This window comes from Psammomys obesus, unplaced genomic scaffold (assembly GCF_907164565.1).
Source record: "Psammomys obesus unplaced genomic scaffold, mPsaObe1.curated_primary_1811, whole genome shotgun sequence".
NCBI classification, from domain to species: Eukaryota; Metazoa; Chordata; class Mammalia; order Rodentia; family Muridae; genus Psammomys; species Psammomys obesus.
The window spans coordinates 15,597,721-15,615,784 of NW_026592118.1; the positions used below are offsets into that span (position 1 = coordinate 15,597,721).

The 18,064-nt window shown below is 42.7% G+C and overlaps 1 protein-coding gene across 1 annotated transcript in view; it reads left to right on the forward strand.

Moving 5' to 3' along the window:
- Fbxl13 (F-box and leucine rich repeat protein 13) overlaps positions 1-18,064 on the forward strand; it is a 197,424-nt gene that overhangs the window by 33,197 nt on the left and 146,163 nt on the right. Inside the window, exons 6-7 of the mRNA XM_055612592.1 lie at positions 611-720; positions 3,609-3,767. Of these exons, the coding sequence (XP_055468567.1) occupies positions 611-720; positions 3,609-3,767 (269 nt within the window). The remainder of the gene's footprint in view (positions 1-610; positions 721-3,608; positions 3,768-18,064) is intronic.

The window sequence follows — 18,064 nt, forward strand, 5'->3', positions numbered from 1 at the left end:
GTGCAGCCAGTGCAGCCAGGTATAACCAGTGCAGCCAGTGCAGCCAGGTATAACCAGTGCAGCCAGGTATAACCAGTGCAGCCAGTGCAGCCAGCGCAGCCAGGTATAACCAGTGCAGCCAGTGCAGCCAGCGCAGCCAGGTATAACCAGTGCAGCCAGCGCAGCCAGCGCAGCGAGTGCAGATGAGGAGCTTGCCTGCTTCACATGAGCTTTTCTTGGCCCCTGTGTTTGAGTTCTGGACCTCTGATTAACACGTATCAGGTAATCTGTATAACTCTAGAATGCATAACTCATAGGCATTGGATCTGAATGCTACCAAATTGTATTTCTTATGAGATGCTTAGAAACAAACTACAAGTTTTGTAAAAGATTACTTTTTTTTAAAAAAAGAAATAATACATGTATGTATTTCTGTGAAATCTTAATTCTAAGGACAAAGGGGGGAATATTTACATGTTTAAAAAAAACTCTGTAGAGCACTGTCTAATGCTATCAAAAGTAATTCACTTTCATGTGATTAAAATAAAGCACGAATTGTCAGTTCTGTTAGCTTGTAGTGGCTTTGGAAACAGCTTTAACTCCATGTGATGACTTAGTATGTTTCCTACAGATTCACTGCTTCGGTTGCGACAGATGTTTTATATCCATAGGCAAAAAATTATCGTAGCAAAATGGAGGGAGAAAGCCAAACAAAAGAATAAACAGAGAGAAGATGACTTGGTATGATATTAGATGTTATTTGTTTTAAATAAGGAAAAATCATTTTAATATTTTGTTTAAAGATATTGATAAAGACACGGTAAGTGTTACATCTCTGAGGGGAAAGGTATTCTGGAGTTTGGGAGCCAGGAATACCATGAAGTCACACTGCACTACAAACCTCACCCAAGAGATTTCTTGGGAGGGAAAACCCCAGGAGGGTGGCTGGCTTTGCTTGGTCAAGAAGTAGCTGAGAGAACTGTAGGATACAGGCTTTATATAGGGTTTCTTGGTGAGGGGTGGCAGTGAAGATTTCCAGGGTGGGGACTGGTGAGAGTTCAAGTCCAGATTTTGGGCTTCTCACTCAGTAGGATAGGACCTGGGTACACCCATTAGGGCAATGTTATGATTATACTACTTCCTGATGAATAGGGGCATTGAAGTCCTTTGGGCAAATTTGACTTTCACTGGCAGAGTATAATTGGGAGTTGATCACCTCTGGCTCCATAGCTAGGGGCTAGTAAACCTGTAATAGCAACTGATTAAAAGCCTGGTTAGGAATCTTTTGAAGAAATCCTGACAAGAAGTTTTTAAGGCAGGGTGTGACCAGTAGAATTAAGAAAAGGGGGAAAAGGAGGATTAAGAAGGGTAGTATCCAATTGCATATTCCACTGGCCAGAAGAACAGAGCAGTTTCTTGTGTTTTTGAAGTTCTGTCTGGAGTTGTTGGAGCTTTGTCGTCTTTTAATATACCTGACTGGTTGACATAGAAGCCACATTCCTTTTTGAGAAAGAGACAAAGACCACCTCCCTCTGCTGTTTGTAAATCTAATACTTACTGATTTTGTAGCAATACAGTGGCAAGTGAGTCTATTTGTCCCTGGAGTGTGAGAATGGTCAGAGTCCCCCATTGGAGATCCTGGCTGAACTTAGATGAAAACTGATGGTAAATAGTTAGGGAAGCCGTCAACCCTGCCATTCCAGTGGTCATGCCAACAATTAGACCTAGGCCTGGAAGTAAGGGTAGGATCTCAACTTGTTTGTCATGCTGTGCCTCTGTAAACCCTGTGATGGGAATTGACTGGGGTTCTTCACCAGTTACCACTCTTAATTTTGGAAAACAACATCAAAACAAACCAAAAAAACCCCACCAGGGCACAAGTCCCACCTAATGGGGAGGCAGCCACAGAAGATCGAGGCATTGTGAATGTTCAGACATATGGGCTGGGTGGCAGTGCTCTGAGTATTATTACAATCTGGAGGATCCAGTGTTTTCTAGAGCATGACCCTGAGGAGTTAAATAGTCTGTGATACTGAAGAGAGAGATACGGGAGTGATGAGGAGTGCAAATAGGAAAAGTTTAGGCGGTCTCTATCCTTTTCCTATTGTGGACAATCATTTCAACACTGCCAGCCGGAAATCTCTGCTTTGGGTAACCACTGCGCATCTGCTCATGCCATGCTTGCAACTACTTTGTGTACTAAGCTAGTGTTACCATCACTGCCCTTTGCCAGATGATCGATGGTCTTACAGTGAACTAGTCAACTGTACACACCCACCATTCTTTTACTTATGTTGATTGTCCCTGAGAAAAGTTGAGGTTCTCTTAAGCCTGATGTTTGGCAAGCTGTGGTTGATATATAGTGTGTGTATTATCAATATATTACTACCCTTTCTATATTGTAGCAAACTGAGTGTTTAGGAATTCATTTCCCCTCCCCACCCAGCTGTCCACTTTGTTGGCAAATAGTTACTCTGTGCTCAGTGAGGGAGAACAGGTAGCGTGCTGGGTTCAGAAGCAAGTGAGACCTGTGTGTGCTGGCTTTCCAATATGTACCCTTCCTTAGATTCTGCTGTAAATACCTTATGCCAAAATTGTTGTATATGTGGGTTTGGGGGAGCTGTGTGCAAAATACTCATCAACCATCAATATTCATCAACTCATCAACAGAAATGCTTTCCTGTTAGATTGTTTTCAGGAAATGTATTATGCTAAAATGAGACGTGCTATAATGGTAAGTCAGATAGGTTTCTAAAAAAGTTTCTAGCCAAACTCTGGGCAGAGTGCAGGGAATCTTATGAAAAAAAGGGGGAGATAGACCTGGAGGGGACAGGAGCTCCACAAGGAGACCAACAGAATAAAAAAAAATATGGGTCCAGGGGTCTTTTCTGAGACTGGTACTCCAACCAAGGACCATCCATGGAGATAATCTAGAACCCATGCACAGTTGTAGCCCATGGCAGCTAAGTGTCCAAGTGGGTTCCTTAGTAAGGGGAGCAGGGGCACTCTCTGACATGAACTCAGTGGCCTGCTCTTTGATCACTTCCCCCTGAGGGAGGAGCAGCCTTACCAGGTCACAGAGGAAGACAATGCAGCCAGTCCTGATGAGACCTGATAGACTAGGGTCAGATAGAAGGGGAGGAGGACCTCCCCTATCAGTCCCCTATCAGTGGACTGGGGAAGGGGCATGGGAGGAGAAGAGGGAGGGAGGGTGGGATTGGAAGGAGACAAGGGAGGGGGCTAGAGCTAGGATACAAAGTGAATAAATTGTAGTAATTTTTTTCCCTTAACTTCTCCCTTTTGGTTATTTCCCTGCTAATACTTTCCTTTCGTGTCCCTAAATACTAGCGGTTCTACTGTGGGAACTTCTATTTTGTGGTCCACAGTTCTCATCTCTAAGAGAGGGGACAACACCAGGTCTCTCAGGGGTGGCCTGGGCCAATATTTATGACAACTAATGGTAGTAGTCTATAAAAGCTGAGATGGCCCAGAGATTTTTATGTGTTTGTATTAAAATTATCATTTAGGGAATAATGGCAATAAACGTGTCAAACACTGTGCCTTCTAAGGATCACTGCATTTGACCCTTAGGACAATTTCTTGGAATTCACAAATTATTTTCATTGCAGATTTCAAAACATGAAATTCAGTTGAGAAAATGGAGGTACAGGTTAAGAAGTAAATCAACTGAGGAAAAACCCGTTACCCCTGAACGAAGTTTATCTGACAGCGCCGTTTTGACTATGGAATTTGACATTGCACAATTACCTGAACGAGCAATATTGCAGGTTTGTTGAATACTGTAAGATCTTGCATTTTATGTGTAGCTTGGAATTAGGGTAAGAATGTTTGCTTATAATTTCTTCCTTTATAAATTACCTGCACATATCCTGTCTTTTTATTGTAATTCATACTTTCTTGTTATAGCTCTTTATGTATTTTGGCAACATTGACCCTCTATCTAGAATGTTGTTGATTATTAATATTTATTATTGATTTATGTTTTAGTTAAACAGCAGTTATTCCTAAACCAGCTGTATACCCAAATCACCAAACAGAGACTAGGATGTATTTAGTTAACCTAGAGCACAACGCTGGGCAATGATTACTTCATCCTAAACCTCCAAGCCTGCATAGTTTCCTACCATTCAGATTTTACCATTATACTTGTTTTTAGTCATATCTTAGGTCCTGTTCATCTCTCCTCCTGGTTCCAAGTCCTCTCTTGCTGATCTCTGCTCTCTGACTCCCCCCACTCACTTTCTTCTCCCCTCTGGACCAGCATTGTAGCTAGTTGTTTTATTGACAATACAGAGAACAAATGGTGGCATGTTTACACAAACTTGAGACAGGTGATGCTCAGAATAAGCATCACAATGCAATGTCCAGATTGAAACCAGACAGTGAGGTAGAGAAACCAGCATTTGAATGAACAAGGGTAAATTGTGGACATTCCACAAGAACATTATACCAGCACTAGAATATATCTGAGTATTTCCTCCCTCATACTTAACATGATTTCTTTTGCCTCTTGAGTATTTTGATGTCAGGAAATTTAAATGAAGCCTATCACTTCTGCCCTAATAATTTCTCTTTATGTTACATTAGTATCGTCCTTCTCAGTGGTTTTCCTGAGTGATATAGCGTTGACACACATATAGCTATTTTTTTTTCTGTGACATTTTGGTCTTTGCTAATATTTCCTTGTTTATCAGGGACTGCTTCACAGTTTCTGTTATGCATTCTAAGATACCACAGATGACCTTTAAATACTTTCATGCCTCTTTGCCTATATGGTAAGAACCTATGGCAGCATGCTTTTGTTCTCCCTTTTATGGTTTTAGTTACTATTGAAATAGGTCTGTTTCTATGAAGTCAATTTTAAAATCATGTTTGCTTTAGATGTCGTGACCTTATAAAACATTTTTGTTTATGATAATCTAACTCTTATAGAAAAGTTTCAGGTACAGACAAAGAATTGTTTTTCTTACTGTTTCCCACTTCTTTCATAAGATTCCCTGCACTCTGCCCAAAGGTTGCCCATAAGTCTCAGCATCTGCATTGATAGTCTGCAGGACAGAGCCTTTCAGAGGACTTCTGTGTCAGGCTTCTGACTTGTTCCCTCTTTTCTCCTTCTTCTGATGTCCATCCTCTTTGCCCTTCTGGATAGGGATTGAGCATTTTAGCAAGAGTCCTCCCTCTTGATTAGTTTCTTTAGGTGTACAGATTTTAGTAGGTTTATCCAAAATAGAGGACAGGAACTCCACAGGGAGAGCAACAGAACCAAAAAATCTGAGCACAGGGGTCTTTCCTGAGACTGATACTCCAACCAAGGACTATGCATGGAGATAACCTAGAACCCCTGCACAGATGTAGCCCATGGCAGTTCAGTATCCAAGTGGGTTCCATTGTAATAGGAACAGGGACTGTCTCTGACATGAACTGATTGGCCTGCTCTTTAATTACCTCCCCCATGAGGGGGGAGCAGCCTTACTAGGCCACAGAAGACAATGCAGCCACTCCTGATGAGACCTAATTGCCTAGGATCAGAAGGAAGGAAAAGAAGTCCTCCCCTATCAGTGGACTTGGGGAGGGGCAAGCATGCAGAGGGTAGAGGAAGGGAGGGATTGGGACAGGAGGAGGGAGGGAACCACAGGGGGGATACAAAGTGAATAAAGTGTAATTAATAAAGAATAAAAAAAAGAAAAAATGTTAAAAAATAAAAAATGAGGTGGTGAGCAACAATAACAACAACAACAACAGCAGCAACAAAAAAGAATTGTTTTTCCCTGAAGAGTTGTCGCTAGGACATTCTCTTACAGTCAGCTGCCAAGGTCCTCAGACTTAGCTCTGCTTTCTTGGTTGCCCCAGTTACGCTCTAGCAAGCGAGATCAGTCCAGATTGCATGGTGCAAGTGTTGCTATGTCTCCTTGATCTCCTTCAGGCCGGAACAGTTCCACGTCTTTAATTCTGGGGTCCTTGAAATGAAAATTAGACAAGTTTTACTATAGAGCATCTCTTCAATCTGGCTTGTTTTATGTTCCCTCTTGTGTTAACACATGCTATGTTTCTGCACTAGCATACACAGATGTGACGATTTTGTGTTGCTTCCTTTCCATCCTCTGTGCAGCGCAAGGTTTGGTTTAGGCAGCTGTGCTCTCCTTGGCCTCCAACTGCCTTGGGCTCCACAATAGACCCCTCTTTCTCAGCAATTCTTTCTTTTCTTAATTGGATCCACTATGGGTGCTTCTTGGGGACCACCTCCCTACCATTCTCTGGCTCAAAAACTTTGTGGTAGGCCGCTAGCCTGAGCAGATACCTGCTCTTTCCAGACTTGAATGTATACCTAAACCTGGCTTCTGGCTCTTTTTTCATTTATTTAACTTCTTATTGATTCTTTGTGATTTCACATCAAGCATGCATCCCGGTCCTGCTTATCTCCCCATCCCCACATATCCACCCTTCACCCTTGCAACCTACCCCTCCCCAAGACACACACACACACACACACAAACGAACAAACAAAAAAACAGAGCACAGAAAACATCTCATCATGGAAGCTGTAGAATGTCACAGTATATCTCTCTGTCCACACATCTTTACTTGCAATGAGTCATTGCAATGGCTTATTGATCTGGTTCAAGGTCTCTGGCTTCTGTGACACCATCAACACCTCAACACCTCACTGTGTCTCCTTCTGGATATCCATCAGTCTGCTTCAGCTGACCTAATAGTTTTTTAATTGAACTGCATGGAGGGGGGGGGAAAGCTAAGGGGAAGGGATTCAGTTGCTTTTTAAAGAAATTAAAACTCCAGAAAAAAATATTTGATATTTCCTGGTGAGGGATGTATCTCATCTGGTATCCCAAAGAAAGCCCTGGGTTCCATCTCCAGCACCCTGTATGTCATGGTGGGTGGCTTATGCCTGTAATCCCAGCATTCAGAAGGCAGGTAGGTCTGAAGTTTAAAGTTTAACTTTATGTTAAACTTTACCAGTCCAAGGAACACAAAACTCTTGTCTCAAACAAAACAGAACAAGTACTCTGTATTTTCCCACAAGGTGAGCCATTTTGATACACTTTCTTCATGTTTACCTTCATGGGAGTTCCCATTGAATTTCAAGTCCAAAGCCATAGCAGGTCAGCTATCACAGCCTTGGACTTTCTGGCTTAGGTCTGAGTTTTTAATCTAACTATTTTCCCTCAGCAGGAAAAACAGATAACATTTCTTAAAGTCTACCGGTGGTGACTGTTCTAAGCTTTTATTTCTAAGCTTAAAATAAAAAGCCCATTTTGCTTTCATTTTAAAAACATTTTCATTAAATAGAGAATTGTGGGCTGGCTCCTTTCTATTGCTTTATTTATTGTTTGAATGTTTGATACTTTTGGTTTGATGAGGCAGGGTCTTATTGTGTAGCCCAGGTTGGCCTCCAACCGACACTCCTCCTGCCTCAACCTCCCTAGTGCTGGGCATAAGTATTTGCTGCTGTGTCTTCTGCTTTACATCCTTTGAAGTAGGTTAGTGGCTGAAGTTTTCTTCCACTATTTCTTCAAGTTTTTTTTTTCTCTTCCTTTTTTGGAACTTCCAACTATGTATATGTTAGATAACTTGATATTTATTCCTAAAGTTTTTTGAGTTTTTCTTCATCCCTTATTAGCTTTTTCCTTTTTGTTCTTCATTTTGAGTAGTGTTCGATATTATTGTTTTTTCAAGTTCAGTAATTTTTATGGATTATCTAGTTTCATGTTGAGGTCAATGGTAAATTTTTTGTTACAAAGACTGTGTTCACATGGTTCATTTTAGCAATACCACTTCCACCTTTTATATAGACGGCCACCTAGGCTGACTGCTATATCTTAACTAATGTGATTAGCACCACAATAAGCATAGGAATACAAGTATCTCTTCTGCTGTTTTGTTTCCTTTGGGTATCTACTCAGAAGTGGAATAGTGGGGTCACCTGGTAGCTCTATTTAAAAAAAAATTTTTAAGATTGATTTATTTAATTAAATTCTATGAGTATTAATGGTTAGCCTGCATGTATGTGTGTATACAATGTACGTGCCTGGTGCCCACAGAGTTCGGAAGAGGGCACTGAATCCCCTGAAGCTTGAGTTACAGATGGTTGTGAGTCGCCATGTTGGTCGTAGGAATCGAACCTCGAGTCTCTGTAAGAGCAGTAGGTGCCCCTAACCGCTGAGCAATCTCTCCAGGCCTGGTAGCTCTGTTTGCATGAGTAAGTGCCGTACTGTCCTCACTGTGACTGTCCTGACCCACGTACCTTCCAGCAGTGTTTAAGAGATCCTTTTCTCTACATTCTCACCAAAGGATTGTGAATATATGCCTGCCGACGGTAGGCTGGAACGGCACCGTCTCACCGTGGTTCTTATTTGTACTTTTCTGATGACTGACGGTAACTGAACACTTTTCATATGGTTGTATCTGTTAGTATTTCTTCTCTTGAGATGTACTTATTCAGATCATTTTCCCATTTAAAAATTAGATTACTTGTATTTTGTTAATTTTGTTGGGGTGTCCTTTTATAGTTCACATGCTAATCTTCTATCAGGTGAGTATTTGCCAACTATTTTTCTCATTCTGTACATTAATGCTTTACTGTTAATTGTTTTCTTTGCAATGCATTGTTCCTCTTTTCAGAATTGTTGTATATGTGTGTATATTTCCCTGTGAGTGTATTCCATGTGTATTGTATACATGAAGGCCGGAAGAGGGCATCAGGTGTGTGTGTGTGTGTGTGTGTGTGTGTGTCACCGAATGTCAATGCCTCCTCTTTCCCCAGCTGGAGTTATAGTCATCCTTGAGCACCTGAATATGCACATGCATACATAAACATACACACATGCACATACTGTCTTAGTCAGTGTTCTGTTGCTGTGAAGAGACACCATGACCACGGCAACTCCTAATTAGTGCGGGCTTACAGGCTTACTCCATTATCAGCATGGCAGGGAGCCTGGCAGCTTACAGGCAGACATGGTACTGGAGAGGTAGCTGAGAGTTCTACATCCAGACTGGCAGGCAGCAGGAAGAGAGAGAGAGAGACGCTGGGCCTGGCTTGAGCATTTGAAACCCCAAAGCCCATGTCAAGCGACACACCTCCTCCAACAAGGCCACACCTACTGCAACAAGGACACTCTTCCTAGTCATGTCATTTCCTAATGACCAAACACTCAAACATTGAGCCAATGGTGGCCATTCCTAGTCAAACCCACCACACATTCATAAAAATAAAAGTTAAATTGTTAAGAAAAAAATAGTAAGAAGGAAAAAAGTATAATGGTACATATGTATGAAAATGTTATAATGGAAGCCCCCAGTTACAGTTGCAGAGTTGTTTCTTAGATCATTTATTAGCTGGGCACGGTACCACATACTTTTGATCCCAGGAGTTGTAGGCAGGCAGATGTCTCTGAGTTTGAAGCCAGCCTACTCTACATAGTGAATTTTCACATCAGCCAGGGCTACATCATAATACTCTGTCTCAAAAACAAAAATTAAACAACAACAACAAAAAAAAACCCACTAAAGTCATGTGTTAAAAATAGAATTTAACTCGATGACATCTCTGGCTAACTAGTTCTTGGGAACTTGAACATAACAATATAATTTGAGTTGAGGCTTGATTTGGGAAATGTGTTAGTTTTAAAATGAATTCGAACTTATGCACAGAGACTGCCTAAAATTTTGGAGAAAGAATTGAGAATAGTGATTTGAGAAATAAAATTTGAACTTATCTGGAAAATATGCAGTTTTTAGGTCTGGTTCTATCAACTGGTACAACAAGTCAGGGTTCGTTCTTTAATAATTTCTTCTTCTTCTTTTTTTTTCTCATTAAGGAATGCTGCTTCCTTAACAGATGGTAGGACTCATATCCTATCAATCAAACTGCTGGCACAACTCAGAGCTGGGGGGTGGGGTTTGGCTAGGATCTCTGTCATTTATATACTATTACATCTACTTTCCATGAAAATGCAAGCATTTGGGACACAGCAGAGAAAAGCCTTATGTTGATGAATTTAGTCTTGGAATAACATAGCTAAGTAATGCAGTTGTCTGATTAGCTAACAGTGTAAATCTTGCCCTGTGGCTACCCTTCCCTTTAGCTGTGACTTTTTGTGTGCAAAAACAGTTATAAAGTCGTCTTCAGATTTTCAGCACTGCTGACTCATCTTCTCACTTGGGAAAAAAGAAATCCCCTCAAACCTGGACGGCTATTAAAGCCTTGCCAGATTGTGGAAGAACCAGATGGTTCAGGCTTCCTGGGTTAAATTACTTGGAACTGTAAAATCAAAGAGTATGTTCAAGGATTTCTCAAAAAATCTATGTTTTGATAGCCCCGTGGGTCAGTCTGACCTTAACCAACCAAGCAGAAGTTGTGGTGGCAAGTCCTGTGGCTCTGCGCTGAATGAACAGATTAGTTGCCAACCCACATTGCTCTGTCAAGGAACTTTGTGTTAGCTGGCTTGATTTGTGGAGTGGAGGAAAAAGCCATCAACACAAAACATTTCAGAGTTGCTTTAAGGAACAGTTCATTTTGGTAGGCCTTGCCTTACCCCATACCTCATTTTCATTGCTTCAGCCGCAATCAGTGATGCCAGCCAAGTTGAGAGTTTGCACCTGATTTTAATCTAAGGTTCTCGTGAATTTCGTGGCTCCTTTAATTTCACCAGGAACCATGCTTGCGGAAAGTGATGCCTCACTCGAGAGATGCCAAAGTACAGCACAGAGGGAGGCGGCTGGGTGCAAGTTGGAAGGATGTATTCTGCAGTTGGGTGGCTGTGTCGCTGGCCGTGTGACCCGAGGCTGCTTTCCTTTTTATTTGTAGGTGGTTTCATTTGGAAAAAGGAGGATGAAATGAAGATGGTGTTGGGTGAGGAGCAGGGTGATTATCTCATGCATTTGTTGTTGTAAAGAGCAGTTAGTGTTTATGAAGTGTTGGAGCAATGCCCGACACACAGTAAACGTTCAGTCACTCGCTCTTACTAACATGTTGAACCGACCACTGATCTGAAGCCATTAGGTGGAAAGTCAGAAAGACTGGATTGCAAAGACGGCTGCTTCTCCCAGCTCACTGACTTCTCAGTCTAAAGACTGAAAATTCCCAGCGAAGAGTATACGCTTGTAGTTCCCTCTGTAAAATGAGTGCGGGCTGGATGGTATCAGGGATCACATCTAGCTAAATGTGCCAACAAGTCTGAGATGGAAACGTGAAACGCATGAGAGGGAAATGGTGGGAGGAAAATCAGAAGAAAGACAGAGAAGAGGCTTCATGTGTGTGCCCATCCCTGCCCTGGGTGCTCTTCCACCACACCCATTGCTTAGCTGGGGCCCTCTCCAGGGGTCAGCTTATGTGACCTCATCAGAGAAGCTTCTCCTGACCATGATCACCGAAATCGTTCATACTATGGAGGCACGAATGGGAATAGTTACTGTGTGGAGAAAAAAAAAAAAAGAAACAGAGAAAGAAAAGGAGGACATGACTGCTCCTAAGGGGCTGAGGAGAAGGTTTACTGTTCATGCGAGGGAGAGCACAGACAGAGGCAGAGACTTCTGGGAGAATCCATAGTGAACATGGCCAGACTGAGTAAGCCAGGGCATGTGAGGAGAGCAGTGGACGGAAAGCACGAGACGAGCCACTGACCAAAACAGGCAGCCTGGGCCAAGAGACTGGCCAAGAGGGCTAGAGGCAAAAGGGCCAAAAGGACTCCTGTCACCAAAATGCCCGGATTAGATAGGGAAGAGCAGCTGAGGAGAGGGCAGCCCAGTCTCTGGGCTGGAGAGGTTTAGGGTAAAGGGAGGGCATGCCAGGTAGGGACAGAGCCATGCTGAGAGAACCTGGTAGCCAGCATCTGCTCTGATACATTAATAAGCAGTTTAGTTAGCTGTTTGTTCCAGGCTTGAGACCTTTCACTTATGAACAATTCTTCTAAATATTCTTGATTCTTGTCTTTCCTCCCACCAAAGCATATACATGAGTGACCCAAAAAATTCTACCACGGAACACCTACAGCTGATAAATACCTTCAGCAAAGTGGCTAGATACAAAATTAACTAAAAAAAAATCAGTACCCCTCCTGTATACAAAAGACAAAGGGGCTGAGAAAGAAATTAGAGAAACAACACCCTTCACAATAGCCACAAAGAACATAAAGTACCTTAGTGTGACTCTAACCAAGCAAGTCAAAGACTTGTATGAAAAAAACCTTCCAGTCTCTGAAGAAAGAAATAGAAGATATCAAGATGGAAAGATCTCCCATGCCCATGGCTTGGCAGGATTAACATAGTAAAAATGGCCATCTTACCAAAAGCAATCTACAGGTTCAATGCAATCCCCATCAAATTACCAACACAATTCTTTACAGACCTGGAAAGAAAAATGCTTATCTTCATATGGAATAACAAGAAACCCAGAATCACTAAAACAATCCTGTACAATAAAAGATCTTCTGGAGGTATCTCCATCCCTGATCTCAAGCTGTACTATGGAGAAACAGTAATAAAAAACTGCATGGTACTGGCATAGAAACAGACTGGTGGATCAATGGAACCGAACAGAAGACCCAGAAATAAACCCACACACTTATGGACACCTGATCTTTGACAAAGATGCCAAAATCATACAATGGAGAAAAGACAGCATCTTCAACAAACGGTGCTGGTCTAACTGGATGTCTAACTGGATGTTGAAAAATGCAAATAGATCCATACTTATCACCCTGCACAAAACTAAAGTCCAGGTGGATCAAAGACCTCAACATAAAACCAGACACATGAAATTGGTTAGAAGAGAAAGTGGGGAAGAGCCTTGAGCTCATTCGCACAGGAGACAACTTCCTGGACAGAACACCAACAGCACAGGCTCTAAGATCAACAATCAATAAGTGAGACCTCAATAAGTGAGAAAGCTTCTGTAAAGCAAAGGACACTGTCATCAGAACAAAACGACTACCTACAGACTGGAAAAAGATCTTCACCAACCCTATATCTGACAGAGGGCTAATATCCAGAATATATAAAGAACTCAAGAAGTTAAACTGCAACAGATCAAGTAATCCAATTTAAAAATGGGGTACAGAGCATACGCTCTTTGAATTCTGGCATTTTTAAAAATGATTTATTGCTTCTTTACTACTAGTACCTAAGAGACTGTGTGATAAGCAGTGCAGATTTGATCATTTACTCAGTATTTAAGGATGCACACAGTACACAGGGATCTTTTTTGGATGCTGAGAAAAAAAAAACAGCAGGTTAAATAACAGTTTCGTTCTTATGCACTTATATTTTGAGATGAATCAGATGCAAATAAATCAACAAGCACACGAAAGCATGACATGAAGAATTAATTTTTTGTATGTGTGTATGTTGTGTATGCATGTGTGTGTGCTTGTTCACACACCCATATGTGTTTTGTGTATGCATTTGTATGTGTGCCAATGTGTGTGTGTGTTTGCATGTGTGTAGGCCTGAAGTTGACATTAGGTCAATGTCCTTGGATCACTATTTATTGAGGCAGGGTCTCTTGCTAAACTTGGAACTCACAGATTTTGGCTAGTGTACCTAGACAGTTTCACCTGCTCTGTAAAGGGAAAAGTAAAGTCTTGAAGCAGGAGATTTCTGTAAGAACCACTGTGAGGGCAGTGGCAGTGGGAATGAAGGAAAGGATCTGGGTAGGAAACAAAATGTAGAGAGAATCCCAGACCAGATGGAATGGAAGGTTGAGTGAGGGCAGCTCCGGAGCAAATGGAGGCATGGCCGGCCCAGGAAGAAAGGCGGCAGGAACAGAACCAGCTTCTCTATTGCTCTTCCAGGCATGACTCGCCCCCAGTTCCTGACTCACTTCCCGAAGCCTTCCTAATGATTTTCTTTCCATACCTGTACTGGCTGGTTTTGTATGTCAACTTGACATAAGCTAGAGTCATTAGAGAGAAAGGAGCCTCGGTTGAAAAAATGTCTCCATGAAATTCAGCCGTAAGGCATTATTTTTCTCAATTATTGATCAGTGAGGGAGGGCCCAGCCCATGGTGGGTGGTGCTATCCCTGGGCTGGTGGTCCCGGGTTCTATAAGAAAGCAGGCTGAGGAAGCCAGGGAAGGCAAGCCAGTGAGCAGCTTCCCTCTATGGCCTCTGCATCAGCTCCTGCCTCCAGGTTCCTGCTCTGTTTGAGTTCCTGTCCTGACTTCCTCCAATGAGTGTAGGCCAAATAAACCCTTTCCACCCCAGCTTGCTTTTTGGTTATGGTGTTTTCATCACAGCAGCATTAGAAACTCTAACTAAGACAAAACCATACAATGTTTACATGTATGGTTTACGTGGCTGATGCAGACCACTGTGCTTTAGCAGTTGTTTACCGTCTGTTTTAGTGGCCTTGGGACCTGCACTGAAGCGATTTACCAGTTAACTCTCAAGTCCATGCTTTGAGTTCAGAAGATAATCCTTTGATTGCACTGCAGTTGAACTTAAGAGAATTGCCATCACTACTTTCCATGCCTTCCCTGGACCCATGAGTTTGTATTTCTTCCTATGGATTTATTCCTTCAGATCTATAAATGTGTTCAATTTACTCCTTTCCTAAAAAAAAAAAAAAAAAAAAAAAATTCTCAGGCTTGTATGTGCTGTCAGCCTTCTTGACACCATCTCATACCCGCCCTCAGACACACTCAAAGGGTGTTCTGAGCAGCCTCTGCTGGAATGTTCTGATGGCACAAGGCAACTCATGAGTCCTGAAACAGAATGCATCAGTTCCTTTGTTCTGTATCCTGTCCAGTGCTCTCTTCCTGGTGTATCCAGCTGGTAGTAAGGGGCACCATCATTTACTCAGTCACTTCAGCCAAGTATTTGGAAATGATCTTTGTTCCTCATGGCATTTTCTTTTTCAGGCTGGTGATCTCATGTTCTCTTTTTCTCTTCATTCTCTCTTACTCACTGGTGTTATTGAGGCTCCTTAACTGGTCTCTCAACATCTACCCATTTTTTCACTTGCCCACCAGAGTTCTTCAAATGCCATATGTCTTCCTGTCATTCCCTGGTGTCTTCTGGGGCCAGCAAGATGGCTCAGTGAATAGAAGCACTTGCCTCCCAGCCTCACTACCTGAGTTAGATCTCAGAGGGCCCACATGGAAGGAGAGAACTGACTTCTTTGACTTGCCCTCTGATCTCCACACACCTACCCCTCTAAAAGAAATAAATAAAACACAATAAAAAGATGTCTTTTGCTTTCTTTATTGCCGTTCACAAGCTGTATGAGGTTTGTCCTATTTTAACCCCTTACTGACTCTAAATTTCATTCTTACTGCTCCCCCACTGGTTCTAGTCTTGCTGCTGTGTTACTCTGCAATCTAAGCACAAAACATAATCTGGCTTTGCTCCCCATAACTTCTCTGTGTAGGACTCCTCTGCTTTGTCCCTGCCAAGTGTTGTCCTCCTCAGTCTCAGCTTGGATTTGATTTTGTCCAGTGGGCTTCCTTTGATCTGTTCTCTGCTTGCTCCAGAGTCACAGTGGTAACCCTTGGTGCCTGCTATGATGATTTATTTCCTGCCCCCACCCTCACCCTGACTGCTGGGCTTTAAGACAGAGCTTTAATTGCTTTGGGTGAATAATGGTTACATGTTCAGTGCCCATTCGTTCATGTTTATGCCCTTTTCTTGAAATGTTCTTCTTCTTTTTCTTCAATCCTTTCTGCCATGATAATCTCTAGTTCTGTTCTCTAGAAATTGGATATCTATATTCATGATATTTTGCTTCTTGCTCCCAACCACACCTCACTTGAGCTGCCTACCTATGTCCCCAGATGTTGACCATGGCCTTTTTATCTCTACCCTCAGTAAGTCATAGTAGCAACACTGAGGCTTTTTCAATACCAGTAACAATGATACTGATTTCTAACTCCACTAGCATTCGGAATTTTAAGAATTTAATTTCCTAGAATGTGGCAGAAAGGATTGAAGAAAAAGAATTAATCATCCTGCATGGGAAGCACTCTCTCAGTTGGACATACTTAGGTTGTAGCAGCAGTTCTGGCTTGCTTTATTGAGGAGGGTTGCCTCCTAATGCTGCTTCCAAAACGAAACACTTTGGCAAGGCAGTGCTGCGTGAAAAGCAAACTGTGCCGAGACTCTTAAGCCCGTGGGATCTTATTCCCACCGAGAGCCACTGTGTTCTTGGACTGCTTGTCACTCTGGCTGAATGAAGCACACACCATTTTCCATCTCAGCCCTCTTCAACTTTGTTTTGGCCTTCTTCTCTCCCGACAATATTGCTGACCTGTTTCGTTTGTTAAAGATTTTTTTCTAATTTATTTTCCAGTTCCATCACTAAGCTTCCTTCCTCTTCCAAGCACTGTTTCGCACTCAATAGTGCCCACAGCTAGAGAAAACATTCCAAGTGTGATGTGATTCACGTGGCGTCCGGTACCAGTCTCATCCTCAGAACGGGCTTTCCCACAGCTGAGGATCTGTGACCCAGGCTCGGTATCGACCCAGTGACCCTTGTGCAGCTCCGCTGACCTTCCTACGGTTTGATGTGACACCATGCGACATGACGAAACCTTGCTTCACTGATGACTCTCTCTCATAAGTCACCGCCAGGGACAACACTTCCTCTTGAGCTGCTCACTGAGCCACGCCCAGGCTAACGTGTCTTCACTGCTTCTTGTGAGGGCCCAGGGAAGTATTCCCGGGGGTAACCTCCTTTCTTCTCACTCCACCCTCAGCACCTGGGTGACTTTTATACCTGCTGCCTTCTTGGGGAGCCTCAAATCCGTGTATCTCTAGACACCCTTCCGTTTTGACACCTAGTGCCTCCTGGGGGACTCCAACTCATTCATCCCTCTTGCACTCTTACTACTCCTCCTCCACACCCCAGATTCCCTTGGCAAATGGCGTGCTGCTTACCACTCAAGTTCAAACACCCTAGACTTATTATGTACGTATGTATGCACATATATATATATATATTCTTATTCGAATTAAGTCACCCTAGACTTCCTGTTTACATACGTATTTACATAGAAAGTGTTTTTTGTCTTTTTCATTATTTTGTATTTTATGTGTGTGCATGATGTGTGTTCGTGCGGTGGGGTCGGGCTGGGGAATCATGGCTGTGGAGGCCACAGGGCAACGTTATAGTGGGTTCTTTCTTTCTTTCTACTTTTGCATGTTTTCCGAAGATCCAGCTAGGTTGCCCCGCTTGTGCTGTCGCTGCCCGCCAGCACCATCAGTGGCCTCTTCCCTAAGATGATGATGGCCATGTAGTCTAGGTGTCTGGCATAGCCTGCATTCCTGCCCTGAGTCTCAGGAGCCCTCAAAGCTGCAATGACAGATCTGATCCCTCTCTCAAAAGGCTGCAGTTTTTGAAGGGTTCATTTGACCTTTACAGTGACTGTCAGCTTCCGCCTTTGTCCCGAATGTAAATGCCACTAAGGGACTCAAATGTTAGCACATCTATATTACCCTATTTCCACATTTTCTGGCATTTGTGCAGTGGCAAAAAGCATGCAAAAATAAATATTTCAATAGATGTTTGCCTTGTCAGATTTATCATGTCTCCCGTTAACCATCTTCACAGCTCTGCATTGTGTCAGGTACTACTATAAATTCACCTACCCCTGACTGCCTAGTCACTGGTGCTTAGTGGTAGTGTAACTGAGTACATTATTTTGTATTCTTAGGTTACTTAAACATAGTATCCCTGACATCAACTTTATCTAATTATAAGATCAGAAACCTGGACAGCAGGGAGATTAAAGTGCACACTGGAAGCTGGGCATGGTGGCATTCACCTTTGATCCCAGGACTCAAGGAAGGCAGAGGCAGGCAGATCAATGTGAGTTTGAGGCCAGCCTGGTCTACAAAGCAAGTCCAGGGCAGCCAAGGCTACACAGAGAAACCCTGTCTCATAAAAACCAAAACCAAACCAACCAAACAAAAAAAGTGCATACTGCAAACCACATAGCACCTTAGCCACCTCAGACGGCTCTAACAAGCACCGGAGCCTGACCTCCCAGGCCAGAACAACTAACATTGGTTTCATGGCATTGGGGGCAAGGAAATCTAGGTCAAGGAGCTGC